At 39.9% G+C, this 25,279-nt stretch overlaps 1 protein-coding gene across 1 annotated transcript in view; it reads right to left on the bottom strand.

Moving 5' to 3' along the window:
• ankrd11 (ankyrin repeat domain 11) overlaps window positions 1-25,279 on the bottom strand; it is a 113,262-nt gene that overhangs the window by 28,357 nt on the left and 59,626 nt on the right. Inside the window, exon 3 of the mRNA XM_030719082.1 lies at window positions 2,445-2,590. Within this exon, the coding sequence (XP_030574942.1) occupies window positions 2,445-2,531 (87 nt within the window). The 5' untranslated portion in view covers window positions 2,532-2,590. The remainder of the gene's footprint in view (window positions 1-2,444; window positions 2,591-25,279) is intronic.

Genomic DNA, 25,279 nt, shown 5'->3' with positions numbered 1-25,279 from the left:
GACACCACAATGCAGAGAATGAATAATTTAATCTTTTGTCCTTTTTTGGGGCTATTTTTACATGTGATGTAAATGTCTGCATCAAGTATCGCAGATGATACACACACGTTTTCTGGATATATATTAGATGTGAATGTTGTGAAATTAAAATGATGCTTTTATGAGATGTTACAGGTGCATAAACACTAAAATCAGTTGTTTTAGTCTGCTGGTAGGTAGTTACTAAGCAACATGATGATATCATAACATCTGATATAGATAAGAACCTTCAGTGGCCTGAAGCTGCAGCCACACTAAAAGCGAGTGGCAGCGACGTGGTGACCAGAGACCACAGAAAGGGAACGACATTCTGCGACTTCGAGCTCCTACAGGAGAAATGACCACTGGCGGGGAAATGAGATCAACTTTTCTCAAATTCCAGGTGAGCGACTAAAGCAATTACAAATGAGAGTGAAGAATACTGGTGATTAACACTCTGGTAGTAAATACATTACAGGGTTACCAAGAAAGCTAGTGACCAATTTCAAAGTTTCAAAGCGATGCAGGATGAGTGAATCGTCTCCAGTGTGGTTGCAGCTTAACATGTACCTATGTGCAAAGTTTGCTAGTGGTGTTGTACTGGTGTTGTAGGAGGATTTTGCAGATGACAGACAGAGATTTGATATATTAACGTAGGCTTCCCAAGCATGACATATAGTACTATTTAAACATTTTAGGCAGTAAGGTGAAGAGAGTTAATAACATCATACAAAGGTATTAAACAAGAAAAAAAAAGACATTTGGTGCTTCTAAGCAGGAAGGTTGGAGAAAAACCATAAAACTTGTTCTTTATCTGTTTGATTTAATTTGCCATTTAGTTTTGTCCTTTTGCTCATACATTCATGTGATTTGAATATACATATTTTGATATCCTAGGTCATTAGAGGGGAAAAATGCATAACTGCGCACAGCATGAGGCTGTGGGAGGATTTCTTTCTTCTGAGATAACTTCTGCTCCATTTTCATGCCATGAAGCCAAATCATATTTATAAAAACAAAATAAAACCAATCTGATATCTTATGTTCTGAGACAATACTGTGGCTTTGTGTATCTGCTGATACCTAGTGCCGATTCAATGAGAGTGTTAAATTAATATACTGTATTTTTATCCCTGGGGAACAGAATCTTCCCGTGTAAAGCAACATCAGGCTTGACTCGATGCTGGCTTTCCTGACTTTGTAAAATAAAACATAAAATAAATACGTCCACGATTATAAATTAGATGAACTGGTTTTTATTAGTGGAATAACAAACAACAACAGTACTAAGATAAACTGAACAAAAATAGAAATGTATTTGGGTCATTCTTTTCATTTATTTGTACTAATCTCATTATGCTCTTTTACAGCTGTGCCAATTACTCATCTTCCGGCACATCCTCGCATACACACATGGACGAAGCATGAAGCTGATGGGACACAGCTCAAATGAAACAATATTCATCGAAGTGACAACATGATGTCTCTTTGACCAAACTTAACAAAAGTGAATGAGAGACAGAGACGGAGAGAGCCGACGCACTCTGACCAGTTTACAGTTAACTAAAAACTTTCATCAAAAAAGCTGTTGGTTGTAGTAGCAGGTGTAAAATGCTTGTAAACCATGCTGCTTTGCTCTTAGCTTCATCCTGCTACCAACCAGCGTGCTGTAGGTGAGGTGTAGGGAGGCAAAGTTTGAACAACATAGAACTGAACTGAACAGCCCAGCCTGCTGTCACTAATATCCAATCTGAAACATGGGAATGATGCATCCCTAAAAACATATACACATATGTATATCTCCATGGAATAAGCAATGCAACCTGGGGCACAGCTTACAATAAAATCAAACAGGCAAAGAAGAATCTTCCTATTATTAATTATTCCATTTACAATATTCTACTCATTATTTTGGTTGCTGAACTAATAGTAACCACAAATTGCAGAGTTGTGCAAAATATATTATTCTACTGCACAGTGCATATGTGATGAGCTCTGTAAGCTGACCAGTCAGTAACAGTCTAACTGGTTGAAAGAACCAATCCAAAGCATCATGAGACTGTTAAACAACATTTGTAGTTTATGAAATATTGTCAGGTACAAAAGCATTTTGGTGATGTTTGCGACACTGCCAAGCTTAAGGAGGTAAACTGGTAATTACCGAATTACTAAATCAATATGAGTGTCTCAGTTTCATCTGTGACGTGTCCACAAGGTCTGAAAGTGCTGTTTAAAGGGGATAAATGATTTCAGCTGAAGCGCACGTGCCGAGGCCTTTCAGCTGAATGATGATCTGACCCCTAATCTGAAACTGTCATTATTTTAACTAATATTTCCTGATTGTTTGTTAGGCCTTATGCACAAACACCAAGTAAAGCAAGCTTTGTTGTTGTGCACTGTGTTTATCGTAGGTCTTTCAAGCTTACCTTTTTCCCACCTTGCTTTTCCACCATGTCGGTGTTGAGTGGGAAGTGGTCCAGCTGGGGGGTTTTAGAACCCCCACCTTTGGGCATCGTTCAGCTCTCCCCACGCCAAGCTTCATTCACGCTGCCATTGCATCGTCATCAACCGTCTGGAACAAAGAGAAAAAAGAAATGGTGGGTGAATGGGGTGGGGGGGGTTAGCACCTGACGTTTCATTGAAAACACATTTACACGCTGCCAGACGATGCAGCCATTAGCGGTACATCAAGCACTCTACTTTCAACCATTACACCCCTGCTCTGGAGGAAGAGCATTTAAGAGGGAGGAGAGCTGCAGCTGTGGCAGGCAAAGGCTTATCTGTTCACCAGGCAGAACACAAAGAGCAGTAAGAGCTGCCTAAATACTTAGAAAAGTTGTCAGAAATCTCTATTAGGTGTAAACCAAATCGAAAGTACAATTACTTATAACAAAGGCACGCTATGCATATCAGCTACATCTTAAGCGTTGCCATACTAGAATTTAGGAATGACAACAGGGCAGACCGTGTCCAAGATATTGCGTAACCCCTGTGTTGTGGGACTTGGAACAGCTGAGGAATGTCTTTAGAAATTTAACCGGTATGTACCAACTAAAACCCAAACAACTACTTACCGCCATAGCTAGCCAGCCCTTGTAATTGTGGGCTTTACCCTGTACTAATTTATGGCATCCCTGCCATAGTGACTGAAGAAGGTGATCCATTGTATTCTTACAACAACAATAATCTCTGGTATAAGTGGTTGTTCTGTAAATTCATGATAAACCCTGAGAGTTCTGTACAGTTTACTGTGCTCTGTGTTCTCAGTGTCTACTTTGCCCTGTGTGCACGTACACAAAAATATATGCATTACTATTCACTGCCTTCCTTCACGGCCTTCTGCTTCACAGGGCCATGAATTACTCATACATTCCTTTCCTCAATTCTCTCCTCAGTAATGTACTTTCTCTAAAGAGTGCGTCCAAATATGATCATCCCTGTTACTGACTGAGTGAACAGATGAGACCATGGCTGGATTATTTTTTTCCTCCACTCTGAGACACTGGCACTCCTATCTTCCCTGGCGCCACTTCCATCTCCACTCCACTTCCCTGCCCCCACCCTTCTTCCCTTCGCTCTGCAGTTATCCTATTCAAAGACTGCTATTTATATCCTTCCAGGCAATTCAGTCAAGTCAAGACAGCCAGCCAGCCAACCAGATAGGCACACAACTGCAGTGGACGTACTGACCCCCTTTACCGCTATATAGAAAAGGACAGGAGAAACACAGCAAACCACAGGCCCCTTCCACTCTCGCATAGTTCATTGTTAGTCCCTCTTTGCTACTGGTATGCACTCTCTGCAATCTCCCTCAACTCCCACCTCTCACCACACCAAACAAAGTGACAGGAAGGTCGACCATTCCCAGAAATAAACAAACACTGCAGCTACGCACAGACACACACATTAAACTGGGTCAGCTCGGCTTCTAGAACAATAATCTCTGCGCTATTTTGGAACTACTATGATAGACTATTACAGCAGCCGAGCATTTTGCTGATACGTGAAACAGAAGAAAATGATCTGCAAACCTGCAGTCAAAAAGGCGCATATGGAGAGGAAGCCCTGTTCAAAACCATAGGCATCATTTCCTTTGTAATTTCATCCCAATAAAAGATACCCAATATCTACTAACAGCGTGTCTGTGTTTCTCTCATTAAGTGTTGATGCCACTGAACGGTTGATTCATTTCATGTGTGCATTTTTTGTGTGCACACACATGAGAGTGATTTAGCAAATTTCTACAAAAATGACACTTTGGGATGTCTTACAACTGACACAAACTTATTTTCAGCAAGAACAAATTGCAAATTCATCCAACATTACAACAGAAAATGAATGTTTGATTAACATTACTCTACTCAGTTTAATTTCAGCCTTTATAAGATGATGTGTAATGGAAACCAAACATTACTAACTTGGCAACCATTGCAAAAACTACTCCCACTCGTTTACTTGGTGTATTTTATCTACATTTTCAGCTATGTAAGTGATCATGAGCTTGCAGATAGTGGGAGTGTTGGTGATGAGTATTAATTTAGGCCAGCAAACAGAAGAACTTTCAGATTGTATTCTGAGGTGTTAACGGTCAAAACAGAACTTCATGAACTTGCTATGTATAGGTGTGAGAAGCTTTTGTGGCCCATTTGAAATGATCAGGATTTCTATGTTGATTAGTCGTAAAATGTGCCCTTCTAAATTAAAACCAGAGACAAAAGCAATATCATAAAACAAGCAACTGTACCCTTTATCTTTACTGAACACTCCCAGATCCCTCACAGTGCACCTTTGTGCCAACAGCTTCTCCTAAACCTACTTGGTGTCAGGTGTTCCAATTAAGGAGATGAGATTTTAAGTGCGGCTTAAGAGGTGTCACTCCCTATAAATAAAGGCATACAAAGTCTGATTACTGACAAAGCCGCGTCTTTTCGAGAGAGATCAGTTGGTGTGAACCACGGCAAAATCACAATTACATTTACAAGCTGGAAGCATTTACAAATGGCTGCGACTCTACCTAGGAACGGGCATCTGGTGAAGATCACACCAAGAGCAATTCACGCAATTCTTAACTATGTGAAAAAAGCCACAAAATTAACAGTAGAACAACTGCACAAATCTCTACAACAATGTCCACAACAAGAAAAACACTGAATAAGAATGGAAAGACACATAAAAAAAAATAAATAAAAAAAAGACAAAGTTATTGCAGCATGTCTCAAAAGACCCCCCAGATGTTTCACAACACTTGCTGGGCAATGTTCTGTGAACATGTGAGACCAAAGTTAAACTTTCTGGATGCACACTGCACAGAGTCTTCGAATAAGTCAGCGTCCTTTAACTCAGCTGAGATGTTGTGACATGACACGAGGGCTGTTCAACCAAAAAAAAAAAAAAAAAATCCCAGAATTATTAATTAACTCACTCGATTTGTAGTGAGCAGTCATCCAAAATTGTTCCTCCTCACTGTCTCGAGTCTTATAAGTAGATGCACGATGCTCTGATGGATTTTGTTGCTGGTTGTGAGTGACTAAATTCAACAGTTAGATTTTTCAGCCTGGATTTTCTTCGTTTTATTAGTTGTGTCAGGCATAGTTACTGAAACTGCGGCCCATTTCAATTCTCTGGAAATTCCAAAGGTTTTGCAAACGTTTTGCTTGCAGAGTAGATCCATGGGTTAAAAAAAAAAAAAAAAAAAAAAAAAAAGCATTTTAGAGACAAATTAGCTGTAGTCAAATATTTAACCATGAGGGCAATAAATTTGTTTGTAAGCAACCAATTAACTGTTGTCTGCTAACTTGCCCCCCCCCCCCCCCCCCCCCTCAAAAACGCACTGTTGAGTTTTAATGTTTAATGCATGACGTCAGCCAAGTTAGACGTGGCCATGGAGATGATAACTGCAGAAAGGAGTGGTGAGTGGTGAGCCAGAGAAGCAATCTCTTCTAAATGAAGGACAGGACCTGCCAGTACTACTCTCCAAGCTTCTCTCACTCTTGAATAAACACACACACACACACACACACACACACACACACACACACACACACACACACACACACACACACACACACCCTTATTTCTATTACCCCTGTCCCTCTCTCCCTTCATCCTCCTGTAGCATCCTCTCTATCCCGAGCCACTCCCTCTGCGGTCAGATAGAGGCCAACACTTCAGCATATTGCAGCATACCATGTGCACACTCACGGAGGCACTGGCACACATCACAAGCACACTTATATTGGCGTGAGGTCAACTTCAAGAATGACTTTTACAGTGGTTACAAAACCTACAAGCTAAAATCTAAACCAGCTCTTGTCTTGTTGGTCTAGAAGTTCTACATCAAGTGAAGCTGCCATACAAAAAGATCATCAAACATTTCATTAACAACAATTTTCAGTCATGTGTCTCATGCCCATGTAGCTACAGGACAGATTAAATGGAAGAATAGGCCGTTATATTTAATAGAAGTGCATGCAGCTGTGAATTTATTTCTTTTAATGTATAAGAGACATTAGTGTGCCCTGCTCATACAAAATTAAAGCTATATTTAAAAATAACTGTGTACAGTGACATACATGGAGTTTTCTTATCAATCATACAAGACTTGTATTCAAAAAGTGCCATGTTATACCAATTAAAATGCTAATTAAGTTGCAGATTTCCACTGTAATAAAACTGCACAAAGCCTCAACCTATAAGGCTCACAGCACAAACTCTGCCATATCCAACATATCCAAGCAGCTCCTCTAACACACACACACACACACACACACACTCTTGATTATGTATGGGGAAAACAGAGACATAAAGACAAACACAGCTGAGAAAAAGTGAAGGTACAGGTGCAGATTTGAAAAGCAATTGTTTGCCCCAACCCCGTGCCGCTCCCAACTCTCAATGTACACACAAAAACACACCTCAAATTTTCCACTCTGACAGCTGAACAGCGCAGCAGCTGCACACAGGGATGGGCATGTTGCTCTGTCTGCCTGTGCTCGTGTTTGTGTGTGTCGTGCGTGTATCACCCTCGCTGCATATTACACAATCAGATACGAATCAGCAGCACGCATACGCACACACACACTCCCTGGGAGTAAACTCATATCTTGATGTCAGCTAACAGATGCGCTACGACTCCATTGTATCATAAATGGTGAAACAAGTGTTACACAGGTCAAATGCCCTCATGGTAGAGATGCTCAGGAGTTGCAGTTGTTAGTTTTTGCATTCTGAACCTAGAGCTCTGCTAAGATCAATATCTTTCAACAAAATACATCAATAATTGAATATAATGACACAGCTTTGATTTACCATGACTCACCCCTGGACACTATGATGTGTTTAAGGATTACACAAACTGGTAAAACCTTCCATTGGTAGAGATGTAAGAGTGACAATTTTTTTTGTATCCATATCTAAAAAGACAATAAAGATGAGTTACAGCTAAGTTGGGAGCACAAGTCCTTATATCTCCTACTAGGCTATCCATGGGATTAGTTATGGTGAACAGACGATTTACAATTTCACACAAAAGGTAGTGATTAAAATCAATTTTAAGCACAAACTTATTTACTTCAAAGTAAGATTTCTCACCAGGACATTACTGGGAAAAGACACAGCTTAATTTTGAGTACCAGGAGAAAGCAACTTATTTTGTTTATACTGAAGAGCCTTATGTTGTTATTAACTGTGATAAATAAAGTCTTTGAATTGCTGATAATAGAAAAAAAAAAAAGAAAAACTATCAAATCACTGACCCTAGTGTGTGCACATGTTTACCCTGCAGTCTATTGACATGCTATGCAGCAGGATGCTCTATAGAAAGACAGCAGCAGCAGCTAGCTAGCCTGTTTGGTGTGCAAATAAAACCAGCCTGCCTCGGCTGCTGTATCCTGGCAACCAAAGCCCAGCTGGGCGGCTCAGTCCCTGACCTGGGTCCATTCACTTCATTATAAACCTGCATAGAGAAGAAGAGAATGACACAAAAACGAACGCACACACACGTACAAACGTGTGGTGATGCAAACACAAGCACTGAGAGAGAAGATGCATTATGCTAGACGAGAAAATAAATGCCTACAAAAGGAGCAGGATTATTGTGTGCACAGTGCTGTATTAAAGAACTGTCATTATCTGTACTTCTGAGGGTAGAGGATTTTGTAAAAAGTCAAGATACATGGCATGATCCTAAAAACATTATATTTTTAGCAAAAAAGAAAGTTTTTGGTAAAATACAACATTAGGAGATCAGAATGTTTCATTCCTTTCTACTTAAAAGTCGCTGTTATGCTTAAATGGCAATATGAGCACAACAGCATCTGGAAATGACAAAATATATCTGAAATGTGAGTGGGAGTGGTTCTGTTATCCACGAGGCTCTAAGAGGAGAGAGAGCCAGGGAGCAAGAGAGGAGTGAGATGTGGGGAGGAATCCAATCACTGTGTCTGATTTTCTATTCTGAGCACGTCCACTCTCCCTTACACCTCTCTGTTCCATCCAATAACAGCTCAGGGCTTGCTGCCTGCCTGCCTGCCTGCCTGCCAGTCTGGTAAATCATGCTGTCTTTGCCAGTGACCTCGCTAAGATAGTGGCAGGCCTGTATATATATGCAGCTCGGCTGCAGGAAAGGCCAGAGACAATCTACAGTGGTGTGAAAAAGTGTTTGCCCCCTGCCTCATTTCCTGTTTTTTTGCATGTTTGTCACACTTAAGTGTTTCGGAACATCAAACCAATTTAAACAATAGTCAAGGACAACACAAGTAAACACAAAATGCAAGTTGTAAATGAAGGTGTTTATTAGTAAAGGTGAAAAAAAATCCAAACCATCATGGCCCTGTGTGAAAAAGTGATTGCCCCCCTTGTTAAAACATACTATAACTGTGTTTTTTCACACCTGAGTTCAATTTCACTAGCCACACCTAGGCCTGATTATTGCCACACCTGTTCCCAATCAAGATATCACTTAAATAGGAGCTGCCTGACACAGTAAGGTCCACCAGAAGATCCTTGAAAGCTACACATCATGCCGAGATCCAAAGAAATTCAGGAGCAATTGAGAAAGAAAGTAATTGAGATCTATCAGTCTGGAAAGGGTTATAAAGCCATTTCCAAAGCTTTGGGAATCCAGCGAACCACAGTGAGAGCCATTATCCACAAATGGCGAAGACATGGAACAGTGGTGAACCTTCCCAGGAGTGGCCGGCCGCCCAAAATTACCCCAAGGGTGCAGCGACGACTCATCCAAGAGGTCACAAAAGACCCCACAACAACGTCCAAAGAACTGCAGGCCTCACTTGCCTCAGTTAAGGTCAGCGTTCATGCCTCCACCATCAGAAAAAGACTGAGCAAAAATGGCCTGCATGGCAGAGTTCCAAGAAGAAAACCACTGCTGAGCAAAAAGAACATTAAAGCTCGTCTCAATTTTTCCTAAACGCATCTTGATGATCCCCAAGACTTTTGGGACAACATTCTGTGGACCGATGACACAAAAGTGGAACTCTTTGGAAGGTGTGTGTTCCATTACATCTGGCGTAAAAGGAACACTGCATTTCAGAAAAAGAACATTATACCAACAGTAAAATATGGTGGTGGTAGTGTGATGGTCTGGGGCTGTTTTGCTGCGTCAGGACCTGGAAGACTTGCTGTGATAAATGGAACTATGAATTCTGCTGTCTACCAAGAGATCCTGAGGGAGAATGTCAGACCATCTGTTCGTGTACTCAAGCTTAAACGTACTTGGGTACTGCAGCAGGACAATGATCCTAAACACACCAGCAAGTCCACCACTGAATGGCTGAAGAAAAACAAAATGAAGACTTTGGAGTGGCCTAGCCAAAGTCCTGACCTGAATCCTACTGAGATATTGTGGTATGACCTTAAAAAGGCCGTTCATGCTCGAAAACCCTCTAATGTAACTGAATTAGGACAATTCTGCAAAGATGAGTGGGCCAAAATTCCTCCAGAACGCTGTAAAAGCCTCATTGCAAGTTATCGCAGACGCTTGGTTGCAGTTGTTGCTGCTAAGGGTGGCCCAACCAGTTATTAGGTTTAGGGGGCAATCACTTTTTCACACAGGGCCATGATGGTTTGGATTTTTTTTCACCTTTACTAATAAACACCTTCATTTACAACTTGCATTTTGTGTTTACTTGTGTTGTCCTTGACTATTGTTTAAATTGGTTTGATGTTCCGAAACACTTAAGTGTGACAAACATGCAAAAAAACAGGAAATGAGGCAGGGGGCAAACACTTTTTCACACCACTGTAGTGCATTTTGGCTCTCTCCTCTCCAGTCCCTCAGCTTCATCAGTGCTCTGACTCATTCTCATTTCTTCCCTCTCACCTCTCTGAGTACTTCTCTCTCATCTGCCTTTCTCTCTATTTTCAACATCTCTCTTTCTCTCCCCCCTCTCTCTCTCTAAAGCCTGACATTGCCACAGCAACGTGTGAGCACACATGCATGCACACACACAGAAGGCCTGTTGCCTAGCAACTAACAAATGAGACAGATGCAGGCCTATCAGAGAAGCTAGTGAAAGAGCTGTGGACCGAGAGAGGGAGCCTATTGATAGAAGAGTGCCTCTGCATATCAACCTCAAGCAATGAGGTTTCAATCACTCTCTGACCTTTGGATCACCATCTGATCAAAGGGAGATATTTCACTCAGACTGATATGTGCTAACCAATGCCTCACACCTACTCCATTATATTACTTGTGTTTATATATATATATTTACATTAATGATTGCACACTACAAATTAGTCAGGAGAATAACAGAAGGGGATGTGTGGCAAGAAGAAAACATCATTGCTGCAGTGAATATATTACCTAGCAATATAATCAATTATATAATCAATAAAACATTTGCAGAGCCATCGCCACAATAACAAACAACAGCAAAAATGGCACTTCACATGCCCAATCTGCTGACTTTGGTTGTCGAACAGGATAATAGGAATAGCAGCAGCATGTTTGGGAGACCCGTCTTACCAAACCAAAACAACAATCCATATTAAAGGCATCCTAGTTATCACACGATATTTGCTAAGGGGGTGACTTTGCATACAGCAAATAAAAATAATTTTCTAATTAAAATAAAAACAAACACTGAAAAACTGTTTTATTTCCATCTGTATGGGATAGGAAATATGAAGCTGCTACATATATGGATGTCTGCTTGGGCGCAAGTGACGTAAATTTTGTCTTCAGGGCGTAAAAGCCAGGCTCCACATGGGCATCCCTCTACTTAGATACATGTGTCCTTCAAGTGGGGCTGAAAAAATGTTTAAGAACAACTGCTCATACACAGTGCCCCACAGCTGTCTGTGTGCACATCTTCAAGTAAATACAATCACATGTGCTAAAACCACCCTGAGCTAGATTCATTGTCCTGCACCGGACTCTGTTTGCATAGTTCTCTGGCTATGCAGAAATACCTGTTGTGTGAATTCAACCATACAGACACACACTAGTGTGGAGCCCTTCAAAAAGGTAATGCCGTTTTCCTTAAAAGCACTGATGCTATGCCCAAGTTTGATCCCAAGAGTTTTCCTGAACAAGACAGGGAAAGACCATAGATTTGACCACAAACTGGAAAAAGCTTGGGGAAGCAGAGGTGGGGGCATTTTGATTATTTTGATATTACTTCTGTCTACTTCATTTTAGAGGGAAATGAGAAAGACCAACAATTACACAATCATAAGCAAGAGTAGCCCACTTTGTTATTCCATATTTTTGGCATTGAACATTAAAGATGTCTGTTAGAAAGCTCTGTGAATTACCTATCAATGTATTACCATGCCTGGACCATTCTGCTGCCTCACATATCCTCAGCAGCCAACACGAGCACTAAATAACTAATCCTTCCCAGTTTATAATAATTCATGCAACACAGTGTTGCACAGTCTTTCAAAACAAATTACAAAGTCATTTATCTGCTGAGTTCAATTACTGGTCAAAAATCCCCCCAATTAAAAACAAACAAAAAAAAAATTACATATCACAATATCAAGAAATACCTTTGATCTTTCAAAGAGTACTTCCCTGTGATGAATTCCTACACTTGACTTACCTTCCTAGCTACTGTCAGTTGTTTAATTCTCGCTCAAACTTTTAATCTACTTGTGACCACTACAAAGTTCACAGCAAAGTCAAGCCACAACAGCTAGCTGTGTATGTGCAGTATTCACTGAATGAAGGCCACCCTATTCCTGAGCATGGAAACGAGGCAATGTTTCAGTTACAAACTAATAAGCAAGACAAGATTCAATAAAAACAACATCTGATAAGCAGAACTGTGTAGGCAGAATTAAAACAATATGATAACTGAAACTACTGTGTAACATATCCCATGTAAACACAAACACAATGTGCTACATAGAGCTGTAGTAACATGAACATTGACTGAAAATAACCTGAGAGATGCCAGGAAAACAGGAAACAACGACCAAGCAACACCAAAGTAATATTCATGAGTGCAGTTTCTCTAGATTTCATTTAAAGGATAACCTCCAGCACCAGGGCTTAAGACCACATGCTGAAGTGTCTCCCCTCCTGCATGCATAATGCACAGCCCTTTGCATTCCCTTCATCAGTTAAAGACTGCGTGGGTTTAATGTATATTGCTTAGGGCAGTAACTTCATGTTGGGGATGCTGTATTTTTTTTTAGCACATGCAATGGTTGTCGTACACCACAGGAGTAATAATAAATTGTCAGCTTTGGTTTTGCTGCTTTACTCAAAGGAAACATAACTTCTGCAAATATCACTTGAAGTATATGATCCCTGTTAAACTTATCAAGAAACCACCAAAAGCAAAGATTTGCTGCAGATGTGCCGCAGTGACGTGTAAATGCCAGACTGGTTTAAAATTAGATGAACTTAGTGAAGTTTGTTTTCAAATTGATTTCCTGAGTATCAGCATAGAAAAAAAATTTATTTATTCTTATTCAAAGCAGGTTTATTACTAAATAGCGAAAGGTAGAGCAATCTATTGACCTGGACTACAAGGCAAAAAGAACTTGTGGAATTTTTATTCCAGTATTGCTAAGACTAAGGCATAATTATTCTACCTTTCTTCAAATTGTGTTCTTTAAAAGCCACAATGTACCACATAGCAAAGTCCGCTGATGATTATTAGTTATTTTGAGCCAATTTGAGAATGATAAAGAGGATGTGTGAGGTGTCCCAGGTTAGATTTGAACCCTATGATGGCTATGCAATATACATTTTAGCTCAAAGAGTAATGTGGACCACAGGTTCTGTTATTGTAAAATGTGCAGGGCTTCTAGACGTGCATGACTGAATTTATGTCTGTCGTGTACCTGCATGAGAGCACATGAATGAATGAGTATGTATGTACACAAGTAAGCGTGTACAGTAGTAAAATGTGAGGCATGGTGACTGGATCTACATTAATTAAGGATTACGTGAGGAGGTAAAAATAAATGCAGAGGAGAGGGAGTGAGCCTGGATAGATAATGAACAGAGTGGGAGAAAGGAAAAGAGGCACAGAGGGTGGATTTGACCTTTCCACAGATGAGCTTCATTATGTCTCACACACACAAATGCAAAAACTGTCATCTGAAAAGCGTTCCCAATTTAAAGCAGCCTGAATGCCGCAATGCAACTGTCATAAAATTATTGAAGAAGCAGCTAAGGGGCAGATTACACAGACACGGGACTGTCTTTTTGGCAGCTACTGCATCTGTCTGCTGTAGGACTGTACACAATTACAACGGTCTCATCGCACGTTCTTTATTTCTTTCACTTGGGTCTATTTTATGTTTTAAAATTAACTATACAGGCCCCTGTTTGGGTCCAAGTGTGTCTTTTCACATCACAACTTCACAGTTTCATGGTTCTTTATCATAACAAAAGCCCCAAAAGGAAGTGACCCCCACTATCCATTTCACTCCATCAAAGTGAAATGGATTAATTAAATGGATAAAATAATTTTTACTGTCCAAACTTTAACTGCATGGGAGGGTTAAAATTTTTGATGTCAGATGTAAAACTGTTCCAATCGGCCTCTGTCAGCCCAACAACAAGCGATTATCGATTCCTCGCCCTGAACATGCATCCACACACACTTGTTTATTGCAAAAGGAATACCAAACCTTCTATTTGGCCTAATTTAGTTTGAAAAACAAAGCTGAAGAAAGCCACAGGCTGTAACATGTCATTTTCTTTTTGCTGCCATGTAACATCAAAAGTATTATATATGTACTTGTGAGTGCTGACAAGCTAATAGTTTTGTCGTTTTTAGCGGGTCAGCACCCATTAGACTGTTTAGTTTTAAACCAGACCAAAAAAGTAGCGAGAAACTAGCTCAGGCTCCTAAATGAAACACCTAGGAGGTTCTACATGAACAAATAGCTGTGAATAACACATGCCATTTAATTATCAGAGTGCACAACCTGTAACGTGGTTGAGCAGGTAAAAAACGATTAACTAAGGGTAGTTGGCCTAGCATGGACTGCTTCTTAAAGGTGGTTTGTTCCACAATATCCACATCAACCACCCAAAGCTAGGTCTCCACAGCATTAAATTCAAAGATGAACTGATGAAAATCTCCAGGGTCTATGCAACAAAACAGAAGGAAATACCTCATGTTGTTATTCAGCAACTGGGCTTTACAAGGTAATTATTTACCAAGATGTTCTCAAGGAGGCAACTACTAAATAATATAATAATAAAAGCATAAAATTAAAACAAAATTAAACACACTAAAACAACTAAGCCCAAAATTCAGGACTGATGATGATTAATACTAAAAAAGAGAGATCCTGTGCCTAAAATGATATTGTACTGATATGACCAATCAGGTTTTATCTTTTAGCTGCATATGTTAGCAGTTGAATGCAGCATTATTCAGACCAACTCTCTAACATATTAGCTTGTTAAAATAATGACCACTACCCCAACAAACTGTAAATTAGCTGCTTTGCAATTCAGTGTCTGCCTCCCTTCAGTAAGATGAGCAAACCTAAGCCTATGAGAAAGAAGTCAAAATGCTACAGGACAGCTACCACCAGTAAATTTAAATTAGAGCCTTCTGAAGGACACTAAAAGATCCAGTAAGCAGTTTTTTACTATATGTAAATACTGATCCTCTAGATATTTTCATGAGAAGTAAATTTCTAACAGAACTGGTGCTTCTTGTGAAGTAAGGTAATTGGGAGCTATGGTGATGTGTTAATAGCCCTGTATAAAATTCATAGGTGAGTGGGCCTGCTTTGACTTTGTGGTAAAAATATGTGAGGTTATAAAGTACTAATACATATCATAACTGTTCTTTAAACAATTAGCTGCACTGTTTTCTGTTATTACACAGTGATCAGAAGGTGGACCGGCAGCCGACTTTGTACGTATGAAGACAGATGAAAGGGAGAGCTAACAAAAAAGACCAGTGAGAGACAGGCCAACTTGATTCCCACAATGACAGAGGACTGTAGCAAAGCCACAGACAAACAAGCACGTACAGCTACAATAATAGCTGTTCCATGTAGAGCTCCACTGGCTAGGCCTAAGAATCATTCCTCAGATTCACAACACACACGTGGGTGCAGCGTAGCTGGGGACCAAACAGAATGCTAATGCTGTCCTGGTGCAGAGTGGTGGAGGGAGGCAGAATCCCAGATGAATTATAAATCACTGGGCAGGGCCGGATAGAGGGATGGAAGGATGGAGGGATGAAAGGCCTGCTACTGCAGAGCACAGCCAGCTGAGGGGTGGGGCGGCGCCTGCTTAAAGAGGGGGCAGGAAACTGATGCCACACTGAAGCAGTGGTGAGGGCATGTGCATATTCTTTATGAGTACGCTCATAATCACAGCTTCATGGTATCCACTCATAGTTAAAGAACAGTTATGATATATATTAGTCTTTCTGCGTCAGAGCACCCCCCCCCCTCAAAAAAAAAGTACTTTATAACCTCAAATACCTTTACCACAAAGTCAAAGCAGGCCTACACACCTACAAATTTTAGATGTGGCTATTAACACATCATCATAGCTATCAACAACCTTACTTCACAAGAAGCACTGGTGAAATTAGAAATTACTTTCTTATGACAATTATCTAGCCAATTGGTATTTTAATATACCCAAACCTACAGCTTAGTAAGAACCCGTTCACCACATCATTTAGTGCCCTTCAGAAGGCTATAATGTAAACCTACTGGTGGCAGCTGTCCTGTAGCAATTAGACTTTTGCATCTATATTTGGATGCAAGTACTGGATATGAGAAGTGTGGGCTATGCCATTAAAAAACAATCTTTCACGGTACCCTGCAAGGTCATTATCCAGAGCAGAAGAGTTTAATTATTAGACTATTAATCAAATAGTCAATCAAGCCAAAAAATAATTTGCTCCTATTTCCAAATCCAATCTTTTAAGATATATTTAAATGATAATATTTAAAACAGAATGCTTTCTTTGGTTTCACATTCTTGAGTGTCAGTTTTTCTTTATTTTCTACCACTCTAAACTAAATACATTTGGGTTTTCGGCTTGTTTGGACAAAACGAGACATAGCAGACGTCATGAGTTTCCCTGTATTTTTATACTTAGGGGAACATAACACTTCACAGGCTGTAATGACTATACACTTCTAAAGGTAACGGCAATGCAACTATGGCAAAGTCAATTGCAGTGTCCACTGTAATGATAACATGTTCCCTAAATAATTCACCACCTAATCCATGTTTAGTAAAGCTAGACTAAGAGGAAGTTATGTAAAAGCATCAATATACTCAGCAATGAATACACAGTAAAGGATGAGGCACATCCATAAAACATCCAGCTTAACAACGCTTCAAACACTTTGAAAATACCTAAATATTTCATATTAAACAGCCAATGGACACATGGGAAAAATGCAGCTGCTCTTTGCTAGACATTAAACTAAGCTTTTGTGTAAAATGCTTGGAAATTCATCACACAATACAGTCAACCTTAAGCTATGTAATGAAATCAAACATGCTTGTGTTTTGCCCTGGGGGTCAGCATAAAACACAAGCCAATGTTAGGTAGCTGTCATGTGCTTTCATGATGCGCTCAAGGCACTTGGGACTATGTGATGAAACAGTTACTTTAGCGAGACGAGGACCAACAAACTTTAACCACAGTGGAGTGATTAGTGATGCAGATTAAATACATCCAACAGGTAAGCACACAAACAACCAGCCATGTAGGGTCTGTAGCAGCCCACACTCACTCATAATGGGACAATCAATAAACTCATCAGATTAGACACAGAGGTTCCAATTAGTGGTTTAAGAGAGTGCTGTTCAGGAGGACACCAGTGAAGCCACAACCACATATTCTTGCACCAAAGAGCACTTTCACTGGGACCCTATCAGCGCTCCAAAGATAGATGGTTGCCAAAGTCTGTTAAGTAAGCAAATGTGTGCTTTGTTCCAAAATAGTACAAACAGTACAAAGACTATTGTATTTTGGAAAACATATGCCTATTTTGAATTTGACAACAACACTAACTTTCAAAACAGCTGGAACAAGGGCAACAAAAAGACTGGAAATGTTATGCAATGCTAAAAGAAACACCTGGTGGAACATTTTGCAACTAATCAGGTCCATCACTAATGAAATGTAGCAAACAGGAGGTTTTTTTTTTTGTTTTTTTAGAAGGATTTCATTATCTACAGTAGATAATATCTTTTGATCATTTAATATCATTTGAGGAGTTTCTGTACACAAGGGATAAGGCTAAAGCAAACAACAACAACGAATGTCTGACATCTTCGGGCCAGTAATGGAAACCACTGCTGAAAACTACTGCAGTGAACACAGTTTAAAACTTGGACAAATCAAAATCTGAAATCATTTTCAAAAACTGTGGATGTCGTGTCCTCGGCACTAAAGAGAAGAGGGACCATCTGTCTCATTATCCATGCACAGTTCAAAAGCCAGCATTTGTGATGGCACGGGATGCACTAACACACATGGCATGGGTAGCCTGCACATCTGGAAAGGCTACATTAATGCTGAATGACAAAAACAGGTTTTGAACCAACATATGCTGCCATCCAGAAGAAATATTTTTCAGGGAAGATCTTGCAAGACCATACCCAGCTACATTCCTCACACCAAAACCATTTACACTCACGCCAGATGGCTGTTGTAGAACAGGAATGATTTTTATTCATCAATTGTAGAGCTGTTCATTTTAACAACACAGCTCATGCAATGCTGACTGATTGTGAGTCCAAATACTTTATTTATATGAGATGTTTTTTTTTTAATGAACATTGCCTCCATTTCATGTTTTGTTTCCATCATCATTCACTTTTATCATGCAGGATGTGCAATCTATGTGCACAGTAAACAGCACAGATTTATTTGAAATAAGGTAATACTGATTGTCTGTACTGATCTTGCTTACAGGCATGTGCAGTCACACCCCAAGGCCATTATGAGCTACGGATGCAGGAGGATACAATGAATGAACTGCTTCCATATTTGATGGCAGGGAACAGCAGCTCTACCATGAGGGAGTGCCTGCTGGTTGGCAACTTTCATTTGTTAGTGCTGGAGTTTGGTGCTCTATCAATAATAGTCTTGAGACGCAAGATACTTTTACTACAAGATAACTCTGGTATGTGCATCTGTAAATGCTGCAATGAGTTCTCTCCTTTTCATTGTGGTGACAGAACACCATTAATGTTTTTAAATCTATTCATAGAAGAAGTTTGTCAATCAATTTCTTCGCCCACTACTTGTGACCACACATTATAAGGTCCCTCCATTCAAATATTCAATCCTATGATTCGCTTCTGAGAGTTTCATTCCAGATCAGTTTTATTTATATAGTACCACTTCACAACATAAGTGGTCTTGAGGCACTTCATATTGTAAAACCAACAACAACAAAAAAACAAAAATCAAAACCTACAATGATAGGATGATCTCCTACAAGTAAGCATGTAAATTTTAAAGAGCTGTTGGAAACTAGCTAGGGAGTAGTGAAAGTGGAGACCATTTATATTATCCCTCAATCTGTAGAACAACACCTTTTCTATGCAACTACAGCTCCTATTTACAATACAACTAGACCTTACTCTTAAGCCAAATAGCAAAAACCCAACCAGCCTGATCCAGTTTTGAATCAGCATCTGTTTAGCTCTTAGTATATGTGTTTTGTTTCCAGGTGTTTGTGTCAAAGTGTGTATGTGTGTACACACTGGATCTCCATGTCTGGCCAGAATAGAAACTACAATAATTGAAAGAAGCACAACCCCTAGGGGAATTACTCTTCCGGTGTTCACAAGGTATCACTTCTTCTCATCTAAGCCTGCACACAGATGCGCTCAAACACACACACTTCCAGACAATAGCTATCAACATATGTATGCAATTTAGCCAATTATAGTTTTAGCTTATAACCCTTTGGAGCCCTACCACAGCGGTAACACAAACTGTTTTCATATGAGAGGAGAAAAGACAATGCATTAAAAAAAACAAAACAAAAAAAACCACACACCCACACACAAAGGTAAGGCATATATTATTAGAAAACACCAGTGGTTTTCACTTCTTGGGCCATTTCCTTTTTCAATTCCCCATTTCACAAGGCCAAGTACGTATACAAAACTTTGATAGAAATTTAAGCACCAATGCCGTCCTTTAACGGTAATGTCCTACGGTGTCAGCACCTACTGTTTGCTTAGTGACGTGTAATTTGGGCTGTTATATGAAATATATGATACTCAGGCTTTTAAAACCAATGCATGTCAGGCATTTATTATTTGGTGATATTTTCTAAAGAACAGTGACACACACAAAAAAGTACCAATCTCTGTCAGGGATTTTAGTAATTGGTCAATAAAACATCCTGGGTATGTCTTATAGTAAACTGGAACATGTATAAACAGATTATGTAATGCACTTGACTTCAAACAAAGTAATATCATGGAAATTCCCACTGAGTTGCATTTTGTTTGCTCTCCAAGTTAACTAGCTGTGCTAAAGCTCATGCTAACGCTGTACTAACTCCAACATCAAAGAATGCACTGCAGCAAACATAACAGACATCTGAGCTGCACAGAAATGTTGCAGTTTTGCTGAAAGTAGCAATTGTGCACACTGGGGAGCAGGTTTCACCAACTCAAAGACAAACTGCTTATAAAGCAGACACAGGGTTAATTTTTTTTCATGTAGGCAAGGCTATGAAACAGCAGTTTTTGGACTGGACGCACCCATATCATCATCGTCACGGAGCTTCTCGTATATTGTTGGTAAAGTACAAAACACTATGGGATGCTTTTGGACAAACGTTGATGCTGGAACGTCAAAGATGACATAATGAGATAAGAAAGATTAAAAAAAAAGTCTGTTTAAGATGTAACTGTCTATCATAAAGGAGTGGATCTGACATGTCAGTGAGATTAGGTTCGGCAAAATGTGACCATGACAACAAAAACAGATGTCTTAAAAGTTTTTAAGACATCCCCCCCCCCCATTTTACAGTTGTTTAGGGTATTCTGAGCCAAGCAATTTAAGGTGCAGTGGACAGTGGTACTCTAGTGCATGACTATCCTTTAAATGTGACAGCATCTTCGACAGTATAAAAGATGGATGTCTGAAAGGTGCTAATGTGCTAAGGGAAGTACTATATCTTCCCATCAGTTTACCTTCAGCGAAGCCTTAAAAAACAACAACTTAAAAAACAACAACAAAAAAATTTCTTTGAAATATTGTATGTCCATTTATATTACTTTGGTTAATTACTTCATAATCTAGGCTGTTTACTTAAATTATTATCAAAGCATCCAATTTTCCTGGGTTGTTCTGCAAAATATCTCATTAATTTTTAACAGGTTTTTGTTGAAGAAATACAGAATGATTAATGATTAATGATTAAAGATTGTTAATAATTTTTAACATGCTGCTTAATTGATTCAGTAAATGACTTACAGGGATGAAACTGATAAAAGCAAAAAACTTTGGGAAATAGCAATATCTGAACAAACTATCTGGAGAGAAGTATTTAGAAACGCAAGAGCAGTGGTGGTGAAGAGGCTTGTCCTCTCAGCAACTGTGATTAAGCTAAACAAAGAATTTGACCACAAACAACACAAGCATGTTCTGTGGAAAATAGGAGGCCAAATGTAAAAAGAGAGCTGAGGTTAAATTGGTTAAAGAAGAAAAAAAAAACAGCACGCAGAAAAGGTTGAGCAGTGATTTGATGCAAAAATAGTACTGAAAGTGGACTGGGCTGGCATTTAAATGGCGTTTTGCTAGCCTTAATGACCTCTGAAAGTTGTGTACACCACAAGCCATATTATACCTTTTTCACATATACACATACTTAAGCACTTTATATAACCTTGCATCACAACTACGGCCAATTCAGAATCACCAATTCATCTAATGTGGATGTCTTTGGACTGTGGGAGGAAGCCGGAGAACCCAAAGGAAAGACACAGCCGTTTGAGTATAGTACCATTTCATGTTTTTAACTCAATGGACCAGAGGGAGCTCACACACAGACCAAACCAGTCACAAGCCTTTGGGTGCTCTCATAAAGCTGGCAAACAAACTCCTGATCTTCCTCACTTCACTCTCAGCTATCCCCCTACCCCCACGCTCCAAGGCTGGAATTTCCTGTTGATGGCCCAGTGCAGCCGCCCACTCTCTTATGGAAAACTTACTGTGAAGATGAGTAGGAGAGACAAATGAAGGCAAAAACTATAGAACAGAAATGCTTGTCATGATAGCGCCTTCTGGAAAACTCTGTAAAGTTTACACTGCTGGCAGACTTTTTATTTATCCATGCCAAAAAGATAGACTGCTGCTAAAATTGCATGTGGTATAAATACAAATATATAAGGAGAGCAGAACTTGGTGACCATGCTATGGACAACATTGGACAGAAAGGCAAAGATGGCTCCAGAGCAGAAGATTAAACCAACCTAAAATCTAAAAGTTGCCCCAGTATTTTCAAGATTTCTGCTCTTACTTATAGAAGAGCAGCCGCACGGAGGTCTGCACAGAGGTGGGGCAGTTCTTGGGACAAGGGGTGCATTGAGGTTAGGGAAAAAGGATAGATGATACAGGCATGTGAATGTACAGCCCCAAAACCCAGCCTACTCAGGTTTCCTCCACAAAGCTTCCATTTTACCATGGCACACCCAACCCCCCTCCTCATCTTGCAAACAGATGCACATCCCTCCTCTGCCTCTTGCCCTATTGTATTTCCCCAGTAATTTAAATTGGTGCTCAGCTTGTTCCTTTATGTTATGGCATAATGCAGCAAACAACAGCTGACTACTTTTAGAACCAGTAGATGCACTCTTAACCGTCAGTCCTCCATGCATGTGATGTAATATTGTAGTGTTTTCAGGGAGCACTGCAGGGGGGGACCAGGGTTGCAGAGTATTGTATTTTTTCTCTTCACCCCTCCTCCTGGTTTTGTTCGGTTGAATGACTCATCAAAAAAGCCCCTGTACGCTCTTTTCTTCCCATCCAAGGTCTAGCCAATATGAAAGCAGCCCTGGAGATTGGAGGACAAAGGACACACATGTGACACGCTAAGGCCTTTCAGGAACTGGGTCAAGAGCGTGAGTAGTCATCAAAGCCAAGCTCTCACTAGTGAACACCTCCGCAGCCCCTAGCAGCTTCGCTATACCCTTTCAACTGTGTCTCTCTCTCTCTCTCTCTCTCTCTCTCTCACACACACACACACACACACACACACACACACACACACACACACCAGGTCATGGACCTGTATCAATACAACTAATGAGTTTATACAGGTAACACACAGTTGCAAAAAAGCATTAGTTAATGCTTTTGAACTACAGAGATTTTTTTTTTTTAATTTTCATTCTATATTTTATGTCATATAAAGATTCAATCTGACTACACTGTTAACACATGCAGATGCACTTTTCATGTCTTTATTTAATACATTACTTAATCACTCAGGGTAGGTGTGGAGGTGAAGTTTTGAATTTAGCAACATGTAGATGCTCCTATGAAGTAGCAACCTCAGACATTTCCTGTAGCTGATTGTGAGACTTGCACAACGAGGGTTTACAATTGTGCCTTAAATGAAGATCAGACCCAATTTTAAGAGTATTTAATCTAGACAAATAAACTTTTTAGTATCATCTGCTATCTTCAAATAAAAACTTTAGAGTATGTTTTGGATAATACAGACGTATGTGTATGCATAAACATCGAGAGACCCCTGTGCTTAACATGGAGAGTTCTTCAGTGTCAGAGCTTCGAAGCAGAAGGCAGCATTCATATGCAGATATGCATGAGTGCAAGGACCACAGAAGAAAGGGCTTCCCTCCTTACCATAACAAGGCTAAACAATCCTTCACAAGGATGAAACCCATAAGCTCACACAAATAGTGAGCTATCCAGCCAACAGGTAGCAGGCTGGAGGACTAGCAAAAGCAATCAGCCACCAACAGATGTGCAGTGTGCACTGGCCTAGATTTGACCCTAATGGATTGTTAACATAGTCACGCATGTCCTCAGTGGATCTGGGATTTAAAAAAAAAAAAAAAAAGCAAAAATATGCAATATTAATGTAATACAGTATGCCCTGAAGGTACATAGATGGTTAAATAGTATAAATAAAAAAGGTGAAACCTGGCATTAAAGAACACAAAGACAGACACAACAATGTTAAACTATCACTGTGACAGCTAACTTAAATCAGCAAATAGGCCTAAGCATTTTATTTCTGATGCAATACTAAATCTGCTTGCTGCAGCTGATGGATTCTGCATCTAGGTCACAGTCAATGCATTGTACAGACAAGAACAGAGGCAACCAGGATTGGGTGTTTTTATACACACTTGCATATTTTTCCCACTATGGTGCAGGAAAAAAAAAAAAAAGTCAAGATGGGTAAATGAGAAAATAACAACACAAGAGAATCAACACTGATGACACTGGAGATTTAAAAAAAAAAAAAAAAAAAGACGACAGAAAAACAATTTCAAACTTAGAATGGCCATCTGCAACGCTCCTGCCTGCACACTCTGTCAAACACACTTCTCTTACACAACGATAAACGTGAGAGGGCTCAAGATAGAGCTGAACTGAGCAGGGATCCGGCTTTTGAAGCATAAAGGAGTGAGTCATGATGACCTACATAGGCTGTGAGGAGAGAGTCAGAGAGAAAGAGAAGGGGGTGGGAGAGATTCCTTCCGCATATCAAAGTGTTTACTTGGCTCTGCATGTGCCTTCTCTCTGGGAGGGAGGGAAGGGAAAAAAGGAAAGCAAGAAGGGGGTAGATAACGCTAGGATGGAAAAGAAAATGAGAGGACAGGAAATAGGGAGTTAAATAATACAATGGCTACCACAATGTTATTGCCTACTTTCATCTCTGCACTACATGATGTTGTTTTGGAAAGCCCAGGCAACATATTTTCCTAAATTTACCGTTGAAGAGAAATATACCGAAAGCTGGACAAGCAGATGCACAAATTTCACGTTGTGAATCTTTATGGTCTGAACACACAGGAAAAAGATATCAATAATAACCCAGCATGTATCTAATGCACGCTGCGGTACCAGCACGGTCTTACAAGAAACTGATTAGCGCCGAGATTTAGGGAAGGAGAGTTTTTCCACGATATCTCAGCTAGAAATTCACGACAACACCAAGGACTCCAGCCACATTCCTGGCTGATCAATAAGCACTGCAGAGAGATCCAGTTCCCTTTGAAGGCAAGCCATGGATCTGGTTTCCTAATCACCTCCACCACTGCACCCTGTTCCTCCTCCTTTTTGTCCCTCCCACAGATTTTCCAATACAATGGAGCAGTTTTCACACTGCATGTGGGCCTGAGCTGGGTCAGCCTGTTTGGGAGAAGAGAGGGGGAGCAATCGCTTCACTGAGAGGCACAGAGGGAAGGCAAGGAGAACAAGGAAAAGTGGTAAGCACAGAGGTGAGGGCTATCATTCGGGGAAACAGGCTGCATTACGTGTAGCTGACATAGCTTTAAGACCAACGTATTGTATATCTTATTTGTAAAACTGTGAAACACCATTCGATAAAGACAGAGTAGTAAGTGAATTTACATTGCAAAATATTTTATTAAGTTTCGCTGTAAAATATTATAATGCATGTTTTGGAAAACAAGATTAACTAGCTTTTAAAAAATTACATTGCTAGAGATTCATACAGACGAAGTAAAATTGCAAAAACTCAGTTACTGAAATAAACAAATCTGTAATGAAGAGAACAGTAAGTCTCCTCTCCCCCCCACATCGCTCTT

Source organism: Archocentrus centrarchus, chromosome 3, assembly GCF_007364275.1.
Source record: "Archocentrus centrarchus isolate MPI-CPG fArcCen1 chromosome 3, fArcCen1, whole genome shotgun sequence".
In the NCBI taxonomy this organism is placed as follows: Eukaryota; Metazoa; Chordata; class Actinopteri; order Cichliformes; family Cichlidae; genus Archocentrus; species Archocentrus centrarchus.
Note: the sequence above shows the minus strand (reverse complement) of the source record. Positions and strands in the feature narration are given on the sequence as shown.